Source organism: Benincasa hispida, chromosome 2 (assembly GCF_009727055.1).
Source record: "Benincasa hispida cultivar B227 chromosome 2, ASM972705v1, whole genome shotgun sequence".
NCBI classification, from domain to species: Eukaryota; Viridiplantae; Streptophyta; class Magnoliopsida; order Cucurbitales; family Cucurbitaceae; genus Benincasa; species Benincasa hispida.
Genome location: NC_052350.1, coordinates 49841397 through 49855405, shown reverse-complemented (window position 1 = coordinate 49855405; position 14009 = coordinate 49841397). Strand labels below are relative to the sequence as shown.

Genomic DNA, 14009 nt, shown 5'->3' with positions numbered 1-14009 from the left:
GTTGGTTTTCTATCAGTAGTGCTTAGGAGAGTTTGCGTCCTCGTCGTCCTAGGGTGTCTTGGGCTAGTATTTTGTGGGCGGGGTGGTATTCTGCGCCACTCCTTTTATGCGTGGTTAGCTGTGAGGGACAGGTTGGGTACGTGGGATTGGTTGAGGAGCTGGGGTGTGTTGTCAGAGGGGGGTGTCTTCTCTGTGGAGGTATAGAGTCTCGGGATCATTTATTTTTCGAGTTTGGGTTAGGGAGAGAGGTGTGGTATGGTGTGTTGCGTTAGTTGGGTTCGTCGCATCGGATGGCAGGTTGGGATGTCGAGTTGAGTTAGTTGTGCCGAGTGGGGTCAGGTAAGAGGGTGCGTAGTAAGTTGTTCCATGTATTCTGGTGTGTTTCCATCTACTATATCTGGCAGGAGCATAATCAGCGGCTGCATGGAGGTGGACCGAGGTTGGTATCTTCTTTGTTTCACCTTATGGTCTCTACGGTTCGTGCTCGTACTGCTTCATGGTGGGTTGATCTTCTTGGTCTTATCTAGCATGTTTACGGTTGCTTTTCTTCTTCTTGAACTTGTTGTTGCTCTCTGTTTTGTTGTTGTCCCTAGTTGTGGGTTTCGGTTTCTCTTCTCTAGCTTTCTCCCTAGTGTTTTGGGGTTTTTTTTTACGTTTATGTTTGGTTATGTTCAGGTTTTATCTTGTTCGCTTTGTTTGCGTTTTGTTGCCCTGTCTTTGCTTATGTTTTGTTGCTTTGATGCCTTGATCCCCAGCTGTGGGATCCTCCTTGTTGTTGTATAATAATATCATCTATTCTAAAAAAAAATTGTTAATTTGTTAACTGGACCCACATTAGTAAAAAGTCTTCATTAATTGAAATTAACCCTATTCACCCATCTAGAGTTGCCATTATCGATCGTACATTTAATATCTGTATTCGTTTCATAGAATTTCACTTTTTAAAATCTAAGATATTATTATCTAAGGAACTTTAAAACCTCCTCTAATTTAGATTATTTAATACCCTCTATACTTGCGAGTCTAATTAATTTTAAAAAAATAATATCAATTAATTATTATTATTAATTTTAATTAAATATAAATATATTATTTAGACTAAAAATGTTCATCTAATACATTTATGATTAATATATTATGTTATCTTAACTACATAATATAAATTTTATTATTAATATTCTAATTAATAAATATTTATTTATTAAATAAAATAACTTGAATAATATTTAATAAAAAGATATTCATTTTATTGATATATGAACTAATTAAATAATTAACAATATATTAAATAATTAAATTTAATTATGACTACGTTACTTGTTCTCTTACATTTAATTAAATAATTATTTAGTTTTAGTTATATATATACAAAATCGGTAAATCAAACACACTAATTTAACTTTTAGACATATTTTATCATGCAAATTCAAAAATAGACAATTATTATCCCATATATTTAGAATCTAGACTTTAAATTTCAGACATTTAATATCCATACACATGAAAAATTATCTGCAATCAAAAGACCTTTAATGAATTTTTTATTTTATATATTTTTAAAAATTGGTTATTTTCAAATATAGTAAAATGGACCAAAATATCTACAAACATAGAAAAATGTCACAGTCTATCAGTAATATACACTGATAGACTACCATCATCTATCATAGATAGATGGTGGAGGGAAATTTAGAAGTCAATTTTACTCGACAACCAAAATCCCGTGGACATAGTATGCGATGCATGTTCCTAAGATATGCGTTGATAGTCATGCGTCGATGGTCATGCATTGGACTGATAATGCATTAATGAATGTATGCGATGACCATGCATCCTGCCACAAGTTTTCTTGCGTTCACGTCAAGTATAACTCGAACGCAAGTTTCTCGGGTAATTCGAGGTCGAACATATGGACTTGTAGCTTATATGTATGCGGTGATTGTGTATGCAGCAGTTTAAATAAAAGAATGGAGAGGATGTTGTTAAGTTAATCCTACTTCTACTCCTATCTAACAGACAACGTAATGAGAATATGCATGAGAGGTAGAGATACGACAACACTGACATGAAATAAATGTATGAGAAAATAAGATAAAATGCGGAGATGAATTTATTGAAACCCTTAAGAGTGATCACAAGGACAACCTTAGTCAACGCAAACCATTGCAATCATGCTATAACACACATGAACCTAACTTTAAGACGTATGCGGTGTATCTGCGATATTGTCGAGAAGCCTATGCCTGCCTAGACCTCTATAACCAGCTCACTAGCTCTCGTCGCATGAGCGTGGCTGCCGCATAACCCCTTATCCTACTTCCTGACGCATGCAAATCCAATCTGTTAGGGTGTATACACTGTGCGAAGAAAATAGAGTTTATCTCTAAGATCCCCATTCTTGCCTATGCATTCCAATCTGCTCTCTTGAGTCTTAGATTTGGGTTTTAGACTACTCTCCCGAGTATGCCTAAATGATGAATGATGCGCTCATAGGACAAGGTAACCGCATGAACTTGGTTGATGCAAGATTATTCCTATCTCTAGTGAACAATGCATACATTGCTTAATGCGTCCAACCACTTACCCTCCGGGCAGTTGATTGTTGCTTACTTTACTCATAGACAAGCAATGCGTTAACCTATAGACAGGCGTTGCAGCAGTTTCACACTAAGCAAATAAGATACTTACACACTCACACAACGCACACCTCTCGGTGAGTTGCTACATGCTTCATATCCCTAATCCACATGACTAAGTATGCGATACCCAAGCAATCCCATTAAGTGTTGCGATGAAAGTAAAGATGCTAAGCAAAGAAGATGGAGATGGAGTTGAAGAACAGAGAAATGCATTGGAAACAAATTGTATTAATTTCTTAATCACAAAAATGTCATACAATACAATATAGAAAGAAAAGGAAAGGAAATGACTAGCTGGAAGCAAAGATTTGCTCCCAGCGGATGTACGCCAAGGCTGCGATGGTGCCATGGATGGGCGAAGGAGCTAACTTTTTCGAGATCTAGCTCCAGTTGAAGCTCCGGTCATCACTTGGAATGGATTAAGGAGGTGAAGAACTCTCAGCCATCTCTCACGCGTTTGTCCTGGTCACGGGGAAAATCCCCAGATCACAAGGATCATCCCCGGATAACTTGAATTTCAGCTCATCGGCTTCTATTTATAAAGCTTGGGTCGCCGATAACATTAATTAAACTATTCTGAGTTTGACGTTCGGCGCGTTAGTCCTTTCTGAACCCCTGTCACTAACAGCGTGGTAGATGAAATGTCAACATCATCTTTTGGTTTTTCTCGAGGTAGATGCGTTGATGCGTTCATTACACCAACCTTACGTTGATCCCATTAGAATGAGTTGTCGTGTAGCAGCAATCATTCAATGGCTGCATTCGCTTAATATCGCAACTCTACATGATGACTGCAATCGCTTGACGAGTGCAACTCCCATGCAATGGACGTATACGGTTGATTACTGCAACATTCATGCGTTGATCGATGCGTTTGCCTTTTCTTTTGCAATGGAGTGTTTCTCCGCATGCGGTCGTCTATGCGGTGGTCTGGTTTTTGCATTTGCGTTCATTTCCTGCATTAGCTACAAAAATAGAACATTAAACGCATAATAACGCAAAATAACGGGTTAGCTGAGTTCAACATGCTAATCGACGCAAGCTCACTTTCTTGTGAACTCCTATCATATTGCCGCATACTCTGCCTAACAACCTTCATAATTCTAAGTAGAAGGCCTAGGATGACATGCATTTCTGCATGTCATCATACTCCCAAACTTAAAATTATGTTTGTCCTCAAGCATGCGTTATACTCAAGAAATTCTAACTCACCTTCATGCTTTCCTTTACGATGACCAGCTTCTCAGAATATAATTTACACACACCTTTGACCATCACCGCAATGCTCTCCTCCATTTTGGCTGTTTCTTCTAAAAGATTTTGTCTAAGTTTAAATCCGACAAGCCTTTGCTCAAAAACTTTTATTCATTCATCGCAATTTTATGTTTAGCTTTTGAGAATGCGTTCGTAAAAAATACTTCAAAACTTTGCGATGACTTATTCAAATGCGGCATTGAACCTGGTTACACCCTTCGTTTTGGCTTACCCCCACGTGTGTCATGCGGGCATCCAACTTCGATTGCGTTCCATATTCAACTCAACTCTTGTCTCATTTGTTTTGGCTTGCACTGGATAGAGGAGTTGCTCTTATGCGCTGATCCTAGCAACTTGCCTTTATTTTGGCTTGCCCCCACGTGTGTCATGCTGACATCCAACTTCGAGTAAGTGTCTTTCATAGCTTAACTCTTATCAACATGGGTTTTCCCATTGCGTTGACAGTGGAGTTATTATTCTCAAAATCTCACTTCAACTTTCTTTTTTCAAATGGTCGCAATTCTCCGAGACTACTGCCACCCTCAAACTTAGAAGTTGGCAGCGTTCTCACCACAAAGCTAAAAACAAAATTACAAGAATGCGATAATAAATGTTTGAACAAAGGTTTGCACAAAATAAAACTTAAGACTTTCAAAATTTGAAGAAGCTAATAAAAGTAAAGAATGTCTTGTGTTGATTAGTTAGAAAATGCGGTGAACTATACGTACCATCATAGAAACATCGCAAAACACGCAATAAAAAAAAAGAGAATTTCAAAAGGATAAGGCATACAAGATAACAAGAAAAGACCTTAGGCGGAACAACGCATGCGCTCATGTGTTGGAATCCACGTGATTGAAGCCATGCATTGAAGGGTGAAAGGAATTCTTCCGTTGAACTACGAACCGAGGAGACTTATTATTGCACCTACAAGAGCAAACGTACCACAATCAAGAAAGCAACCACATATCCAAAATAACAATAAAAATAAAATAAGTAACCTATACTAAGAAAGCAAAGTAAAGATAGAGTGGAAGACGTCCCTGGAAAAATAAGAGTATTGTCACCAAAAGGAGTTTTCCCTGCAGGAGATAGTTTTCAACTGCTTGGGTCAATTTGCCCTGACTATTGGAACTTCCGGCAATTGTTGGGCGCATGCGGCCGTCATGTGCTTAGAATTACCTTCGGCTCTTTTGCGACTAATTGTCCTTCTACCTTGGGGTCAATATTGGCTTTCAGTGCATCGCCTACACTTCAATATTGGTTGCAACCTGGTCGCACAAGCTACAATACTCCCAAGATAAAAAGTTTGCTCGTAGAGACACAAAACTTAACAAACATTTAGCTGTCAAGTCCCCGGCAACGACGCCAAAAACTTAATGGGGGGAAATTTAGAAAATAATTTTACTCGAAAATCAAAATCCTATGGACGCAGTATGCGATGCATGTTCCTAAGATATGCGTTGATAGTCATGCGTCGATGGTCATGCGTTGGACTGATAATGCATTAATGAATGTATGCGATGACCATGCGTCCTGCCACAAGTTTTTTTGCGCTCACGCCAAGTATAACGCGAATGCAAGTTTCTCGGGTAATCCAAGGTCGAACAAGGGACTTGTAGCTATATATATGCAGTGATGTGCATGCGGCAGTTTAAATAAAAGAATGGAGGGGATGTTGCTAAGTTAATCCTACTCCTACTTCTATCTAACAGACAACGCAATGAGAATATGCATGAGAGGTAGAGATACGACAACACTTGACATGAAATAAATGTATGAGAAAATAGATAAAATGCGGAGATGAATTTATTGAAACCCTTAAGAGTGACCACAAGGACAACCTTAGTCAACGCAAACCATGCAATCATGTTATACACACATGAACCTAACTTTAAGATGTATGCGGTGTATCTGCGATATTGTCGAGAAGCCTATGTCTGCCTAGACCTCCATAACCAGCTCACTAGCTCTCGCAGCATGAGCGTGGCTGCCGCATAACCCCTTATCCTACTTCCTGGACGCATGCAAATCCAATCTGTAGGGTGTATACGTTGTGTGAAGCAAACAGAGCTTATCTCTAAGATCCCCATTCTTGCCTATGCGTTCCAATCCGCTCTCTCGAGTCTTTAGATTTGGGTTTTAGACTACTCTCCCGAGTATGCCTAAATGAAGAATGATGCGCTCATAGGAAAAGGTAACCGCATGAACTTGGTTGATGCAAGATTATTCCTATCTCTAGTGAACAATGCATGCATTGCTTAATGCTTCCAACCACTTACCCTCCCAGGCAGTTGATTGTTGCTGACTTTACTCATAGATAAGCAATGTGTTAGCCTATAGACAGGTGTTGCAGTAGCTTCACACTAAGTAAATAAGATTACTCACACACTCACATAACGCACACCTCTCAGTGGGTTGCTAGATGCTTCATATCCTTAATCCACATGACCAAGTATGCGATACCCAAGCAATCCCGCTAAGTGTTGCGATGAAAGTAAAGATGCTAAGCAAAGAAGATGGAGATGGAGTTGAAGGAATAGAGAAATACATTGGAAATAAATGTATTAATTCCTTAATCACAAAATGTCATACAATACAATATAAGAAAGAAAGGGAAAGGAAATGACCGGCAGGAAGCAAAGACTTGCTCCCAGTGGATGTGCGTCAAGGTTGCTGGTGGTGGATGGGCGGAGAAGCTAACTCTCTCGAGTTCTAGCTCCGGTCGAAGGCTCTTGTCATCACTCGAAATGGATGAAGAAGGTGAAGAACTCTCAGCCATCTTCTCACGCGTTTATCTGGATCACGGGGAAAATCCCTAGATCACAAGGATCATCCCTTGATCACAAGGATTATCCCCGGATAACTTGAATTTCAGCTCATCGACTTCTATTTATAGAGCTTGGGTCGCCGACAGCATTAATTGGACTGCTCTGAGTTTGACGTTCGGTGCGTTAGTCCTTTCTGAACCTCTACCATTAACGGCGTGATAGGTAAAATGTCAACATCATCTTTTGGTTTTTCTCGAGGTAGATGCGTTGATGCGTTCATTCCACCAACCTTGCGTTGATCCCATTAGAATGCGTTGTCGCGTAGCCGCAATCATTCAATGGTCGCATTCGTTTAATACCGCAACTTTACATGATGACCGCAATCACTTGACGAGCACAACTCCCATGCGATGGACGCATATGGTTGATTACTGCAACATCCATGCGTTGATCGATGTGTTTCCCTTTGCGATGGAGTGTTTCTCCGCATGCGATCGTCTATGCAGTGGTCCGGTTTCCACGTTTGCGTTATTTTCTGCGTTAGCTACAAAAATAGAACATTGAACGCATAATAATGCAAAATAACGGGTTAACTGAGATTCAATATGTTAATCGATGCAAGCTCACTTTCTCGTGAATTCCTATCATGATTACCACATATTCTGCCTAACAACCTTCATAATTCTAAGTAAAAGGCCTAGAATGACATGCATTTCTGCATGTCATCAATAGACATTGCGTCTATCACTGATAAATGATAATATTTTGCTATATTTGAAAATGTTTTCAACCATTGTTCCATTTATCCCAAAATAAAGTTAACTTTTCATTAAATAATTTGTTAATTAACCTACTATAGAATTAGTTAACATAAAGCTCATTAAATATACTTTGGTATGTGGCCTTCTTTTAGTAAACAATTATAAGATGAGGGAAAGAATCTCTGACCTTAAGAGATGAAGCGCATGCTAATTACCTGATACTTTCGTAAGGATCTACATGACCAAAATTTCACTGATAAAATAACTTTTTGTTTCCATGATTCCCTCCTCTCTCCCTTGTGCTCATGCTTTCGTTCAATTAGTCAAATACAATAGTACTCATATACCTCCTCGCTCGCACTCCTCCTCACTCTTTTGCTCATATTTGGTAAAAAAAAAAAAAAAAAATCGTCGAGTGCTTTGTGATATTAATAACATTGTTATTTTCATTATTTTCAAAATCTAGAACAAACAACATTTTGTTATATGAAATTTGGGTCATTTGTGCAAAAATATCTCAACTACTCACTTTTGACTGATACTAATAGTCAAACTAATTGCTCTCTAATTTCTCAATTATCATTGAAATTAACATTATTAAAAGGATATTTAACATGAATAACCATATAAGAAAGATGAAATTCAAATCCCTATTGCATGTTTAATGCAATTTCATCGTCTAAACATAAAACTTGGGAAGAACAAATGCAAATGCAAAAACAGAATTGCCCTAATTCTTCAAACACTCGATCACAACATTTCCAAGCTTTCCTTCATCAATGGCTTCCATCACTTTCTCAATATCTTCTCCAGGGCTCACTTTCTTCGCTCCACTCAACAGTTGAGTCCCCACTTCACTCCTCACGAATCGGTAAATCGGGTAAGTGCTGCATTTCTTGATTCTATTTTCCACTTCGAATTCGCCATTCTCGAATCTCTCTCTCGCATTTTCAACATCTTTTTCCAGTTTCGCCTTTAATTCCTCAAGAAACTCTGGAATTTTCTTGAAAATGGCAATCCCTGTTTCGTTTCCATTCTCGATTTTGCTTGTTGCAATTCCTTTCAGCGCTTTTTCGACTAAAACTTCCAGTAGTTTTGGGATTAGGGTGTAGGATGTGTTGGTTGGATCGTCGATGTAGGAGAAGACCGCCTCGCGGTCGATTACTTGCAAAAGATCTTTCTCGCAGAATCGCGATTCGAGAAGAGATCCATATTCTGCAATGTATAAGGTTTTTCTGATGGTTTGTAGAAGGGAATTTTTCACTACTTCCCTCATATTTTCTTCATATTGTCTTAAATCGATTGCTTGGCAAAGCGCCACCATGTATGTAGCAGACATGAGCTTGAGAATCTCAATGGCTTCGGCGGATTTTCTCGCTGAGATTAGACCTAGAGAGTTTACATCTTGATTGTGTTGTTCTGCACTTTGAACATGAGTTGTGACAGGGTTTGCTAAGTATTGGAGCTCAGAGCAATAAGCAGCCATGGCGATTTCTGCTCCTTTGAAGCCGTAATCCAAGCTAGGGTTTGGCCCGCCACTCAAATTAGATGGTAATCCATTGTTGTAATGATCACAGACAAGTTCAGAGAATTGGGCAAACATTAGCTTTCCAATTGCTGCGATGGCGATTCGGAGATTATCCATGGAGACTCCAATAGGGGTTCCCTGAAAGTTTCCTCCATGTAGAGCTAGATCCCGATTGACATCGATTAATGGGTTATCATTAACAGAGTTGATTTCCCTTTCAATTGAATGAGTTGCCATTCGAATGACTTCAATTTGAGGTCCAAGCCATTGTGGAGAGGTTCGAAGTGCATAACGATCTTGTTTTGGCTTTGACAATGGGTCATTTTCATTGCGGGTTTTTGCTTCTTTCATAAAATCGCTTTGCTCCAAGAGAGATTCCATGGCTGCGGCGGATTCAATCTGGCCAGGGTGGTGCTTAAGCTTATGAGTCAATGGGTCTGCAAATTCCGGCTTCCCAAGCATGGCTTCACAGAATAAAGCTGAGAGAATGACAGATAAAAGAGCCAAAATGTTGGCGTCGTAGCAAACTGTTGCAGCAACGGCAGACCCAACGGCAGTTCCATTGACGAGAGCTAAACCTTCCTTTGCTTGAAGCTCAAATGGCTTTGCAATTCCAGCTCGCTTGAGAGCTTCCATGGCAGTTATCACATTGCCTTCAATGGTGGTAACCTTAGAATTATGCCTTCCAGTGATGACTCCAGCAATATAAGACAGTGGAACAAGATCTCCAGAAGCTGTGATTGTCCCTCTCAAAGGCAATTTAGGAATCAAATTCTCATTCATGAGCTTCACCACAGCTTCAAGAATATCCCAACGAATGCCGGAGTAGCCTTGCATCAATGTGTTTGTTCTAACAAGCATGGCCGCCTTTGAGTAGCTAGATGGAAGATTGTCCTTCCCAATGACTCCAGCATTGAGGAACCTAATGAGTTCTGTTTGGAGGTCGGCCATTTTGGTCGTACGCCGGTGGGAGGTGGCGCCAAAGCCGGTGGTAACTCCATATATGTCGATTCCCTTAGAGACTTTCTCAGCAACCCATTTTGCACTATTGGCTACACGATCATGTGCCACAGCTTCATTCAGGATGACTTTGACATCGCTTCGACGAGCAATGGCGGTGACTTGAGCGACAGTGAGAGTGGTGCCTTCGATGTCAACGGTTTGAGCCTCTTGAAACTCTAATAGCATACGACAAACCTCCTCAAAATGGGTGTGGCTGAGAGCTTTGGCAGCCTTGACCCAGTGGTCGGAGGCCAAAACAGAGGGAAAGGATTTTGATTGAGGAACAGATTCAGTTTCGGAGAGAGCTGAGGAGCAGAGAAATTCAGAGTTGGCCATTAGAAGAAGAAGAAGAAGAAGAAGAAGAAGAAGAAAAAACTGGCAAAGAAGAAAGAGTGATTGAATGCTCTAGAGTTAAGATTCTTGGATGAGTTTTGTGGCATTTGGAGGAAGAAATGGGCATGAATTTATAGCAAATTTTGATGGTTTGATTTGTAACTTCATGTTGAAGAAGTTCAAGATGAATTTCTGTGGAAAATTACACAAAACAGAAGCTTCTGCTTCCCTTACATGGGAAAATTATATGTTATTTGTTTTTTCTTTTGTATTTTGCATGGTACTTTCTTAGTTTGTTTGGACTGAGGGTGAGATATCTTAAGTTGAAATTAAGCTTTTCTTTTTATAAATCCAAACATAGAATAGCTTAAGTTGAAATTATGTTTTCCCCCCAAGCTTAGTTAATATCACTTATTTGTACATTTACCTGAGCAATTGGTGGCATTAATAGTTGGAGCCTAATTGAAAATCAAAAAGGTCTCTACTTAGTCTAGTATACATGTTTTAGGTCATGTTTATGTTGGTTTTGAGCCCAAGTTAAATTATAAAAACTTTAGCCAAAAATAAGTTTAAATTTAATGTTTAAAGTATCTCAACCTTACCAAAGAGAAATTTCTTTTAAATAATGTTAATGTTACATTTTCTAGTCAACTGTCAACTAACTTTAAGGTGGTTTAGATTTTTTTTTTTTCTTTTTATTTTTAAATCTTAACTTTAAATATGAAATAGACACTTATTTCAAACATCCATCATTTGAAAGTATTTTGTTTTTCCTTTATTTTTCTAAACCTTTTGGTTACACCAACTTTTCTTGGACGTGATGCAATGGTACTATTGACAAAGTGGCAAATTCATGTCATCATTATTAGTGTTTAGTTATATATGAATCTTCCCTTCACATTTACTTGTACAAAAATGATTTGGTCCTTTCAATTCTACGGAAGAGGAAACTACATTGAATATTCTGCTGCTTTTCTTTTCAACTTCAAATATTCTCCTGTGTGAACAAAAAATAATATAAAATTAGTCTGTTGAAAATAAATTGTTTTTAAGTCGAATAATTTTTTAAAGTTCTTTTTCGTTTTTAACAAAAAATATTAATTTTACAAACCAAAAACCTAAAATGGAAAATATCTATTAAAAAATTTATTTCTTCAAGTATGGAAAAATATCTCTTAAAATATTATTTTGTTTTTTTTTAAAAAAAAACTTGTTTGTTTTGATTTTGTTAATTAATTTGGTCAAATGGTTAGTTTTAAAAAGGGGAAAATGGCCAATAAGAGCTCAACTGACGTATTGCTTGATGGTAGGGAGCTTTCTCTCTTTTTCTGAGAGGTATCCACTTTTGTTTTGACCATATATACAAATATTTGGCTTAATTTGAAAAAAAAAAAAAATAAAGTTGCACCATTTTTTCCATTACAAATCACTTTTAGTTCTTAAACTTTTGTAAAAGTAATAATTTAGTCCCTGAGCTTTGGTTTGTAATGATTTAGTTCATGAACTTTCATTTTGTAACAATTTAATCCACGAACTTTACTATATAACAATTTAATCCTTGTATTTTAAATTTTGTAACACTTTAATCCTTATTGTATAAATTAATGTTAAGACTTAATGGGATTTCTTACATAAATAAATCGATAAACTAATTAAATACTCAACATTTTTATAAAATACAAAGTCTACATCATAAAATAGTAAAAATTGACATATGATTTTGATTAATTTTCTTACGTTAGAGAATAAATTGTTACAAATTTGAAAGTACAAGGATTAGATCGTTACATACTTCAGGGACTATATTGTTACAAAATTAAAAGTACAGAAACTAAATCATTATAAGCCAAAATTTAGGGACTAAATTGTTACTTTTACGAAAATTTAGAGACTAAAAGTATGTTTAACCATTTTTTTTCTTTTTGAGTAATTGTTGCACCAATTCTTAAGCATACATAGATTTTTTTTTCAAAATTAGACCGTTTAGCCTTTTTTTCATAGTATATAAGGTAGAAGAGTCCAACCTCTGATTTCAAAGTTTATAATATAATCACTAAATCAGTTGAGTTACATTAATTTTGACTTGATTAATTAGCCATATATTTATGCTAATCAATAAAGTATATTATTACAATATGTTTTTGGGTCAAGTAAATAAAAATCATGCAAAACTAATTATATACAGACTTTTTCAAGATGAATATAAAAAAGAATTGAATTGCACTCAAAATTAAAAATAAAAAAAGTGATTCGGTAAAAAAAATTACGTAATTGTGTAAATTTAAATTTTTTGCTAACAAATTCAGAAGTTTAATTTTTATAAAAAAATATATATTGTATTTAATAGTATTAAGATATAAGTTCTAGTCCAAATTTTCAAAGGCATAATTCATTCGTACATTAGGTTAGATATGTAATAGTTGGGGGCTTTCACACTCAAAAAAAGAAATTTTATCTCCTACTTCACATGGCCAAAAGGTCAATCATAAACAAATTTTTAGAAATAGGTATCCATAAAAGTTTTTTGAGATTTGAGTTATTTTGTGAAATTTTTTCGAGAAATTACATACTTTTAAATAACTTTAATTTTAATATTATAATTATTAATAAGTGGCCTCCACGATTATCGCTTTTAAAAATTAAAAAAAAAAAAATAAACAAAATAAAAAAAACAAAACAAAAATATGAAGATTATAGACCTGTTTTGACTTGAGAAAAAAATGTTTTTTCAAAGACTTGTTTTTATTTAAACACTTTTGTGATTAAATACACCTAAAAAAACTATTTTGAGTGGTTGTCAAATACTCCAATTTCTTCTAAAATGACATATTATTTAAATTAAACATTTGAAAATGTATTCAAAACATAGAAAATCGTAAAGATTTTAGAATGAATTTGGTCGTCGTATTTATTTGATTTATTTAAGAAAAAGGATGGAAATTTTCAAATGTAACTATTAAAACAATTTAATTTAATAATTTTATTTTTGAAATTTATGTGTATCTCCTCCTAATTTTCAATTATTATTAGATTGGACATAAGAATATTTATTTAGGTTAATATATTAGGTTTGTTTTATACTTTGACGTTTGTTTCAATTTAGTCCTTATTATTTTCAATAAATCTAAATTTAGACCCTCAAAATTATATTTTATTAAAAATTGACTAAATAAAAATAAATAAGTTTCATGCAATGAAATATATTATGTAAATATATTTTTAAAAATTTATAGTGAACATATTAACGACTTCAAAAAGTTTTTGGAAAAAACAAGTAGAGACTAAATTTAAGTTTTATTGAAATTTAAAGATAAAATTGATATTTAAAAATAGAGAGACTAAAATTGAATAAACTTCTGAATATAGAGAACCAAAATTGTATGTTCACATTTGGGCTTTATTTTTCAATGGGGATGGGTCCACACCATAGACTTGGGAAGATTTTTTTTTTTTTTTTTTTTTTTTTTTTTTTTTTTTTTTTAGTAGGAGATAAAATTTCTTTTTTTGAGTGTAAAGCCCCAACTATACATATCTAACCTAATGTACGAATGAATTATGCCTTTGAAAATTTGGACTAGAACTTTAATATTAACTATTAAATACAATATATATTTTTTATAAAAATTAAACTTCTGAATTTGTTAGCAAAAAATTTAAATTTACACAATTACGTAATTTTTTTTTACCGAATCACTTTTTTTTTTTAATTTTGAGTGCAATT

At 35.6% G+C, this 14009-nt stretch overlaps 1 protein-coding gene across 1 annotated transcript; it reads right to left on the bottom strand.

Annotated features, from left to right (window-relative positions):
- Positions 1–7982: 7982 nt before the first annotated feature.
- On the bottom strand, positions 7983–10653 carry LOC120071314 (phenylalanine ammonia-lyase-like). The gene has a single exon (XM_039023509.1). The coding sequence runs from the start codon at positions 10289–10291 to the stop codon at positions 8156–8158; it is 2136 nt and encodes a 711-aa protein (XP_038879437.1). The 5' UTR covers positions 10292–10653; the 3' UTR covers positions 7983–8155.
- Between the last annotated feature and the right edge of the window lie 3356 nt (positions 10654–14009).

Excerpts from the sequence above, each read along its gene's own strand:
- LOC120071314 (XM_039023509.1), bottom strand. The coding sequence starts at position 10,291 with ATGGCCAACTCTGAATTTCTCTGCTCCTCAGCTCTCTCCGAAACTGAA.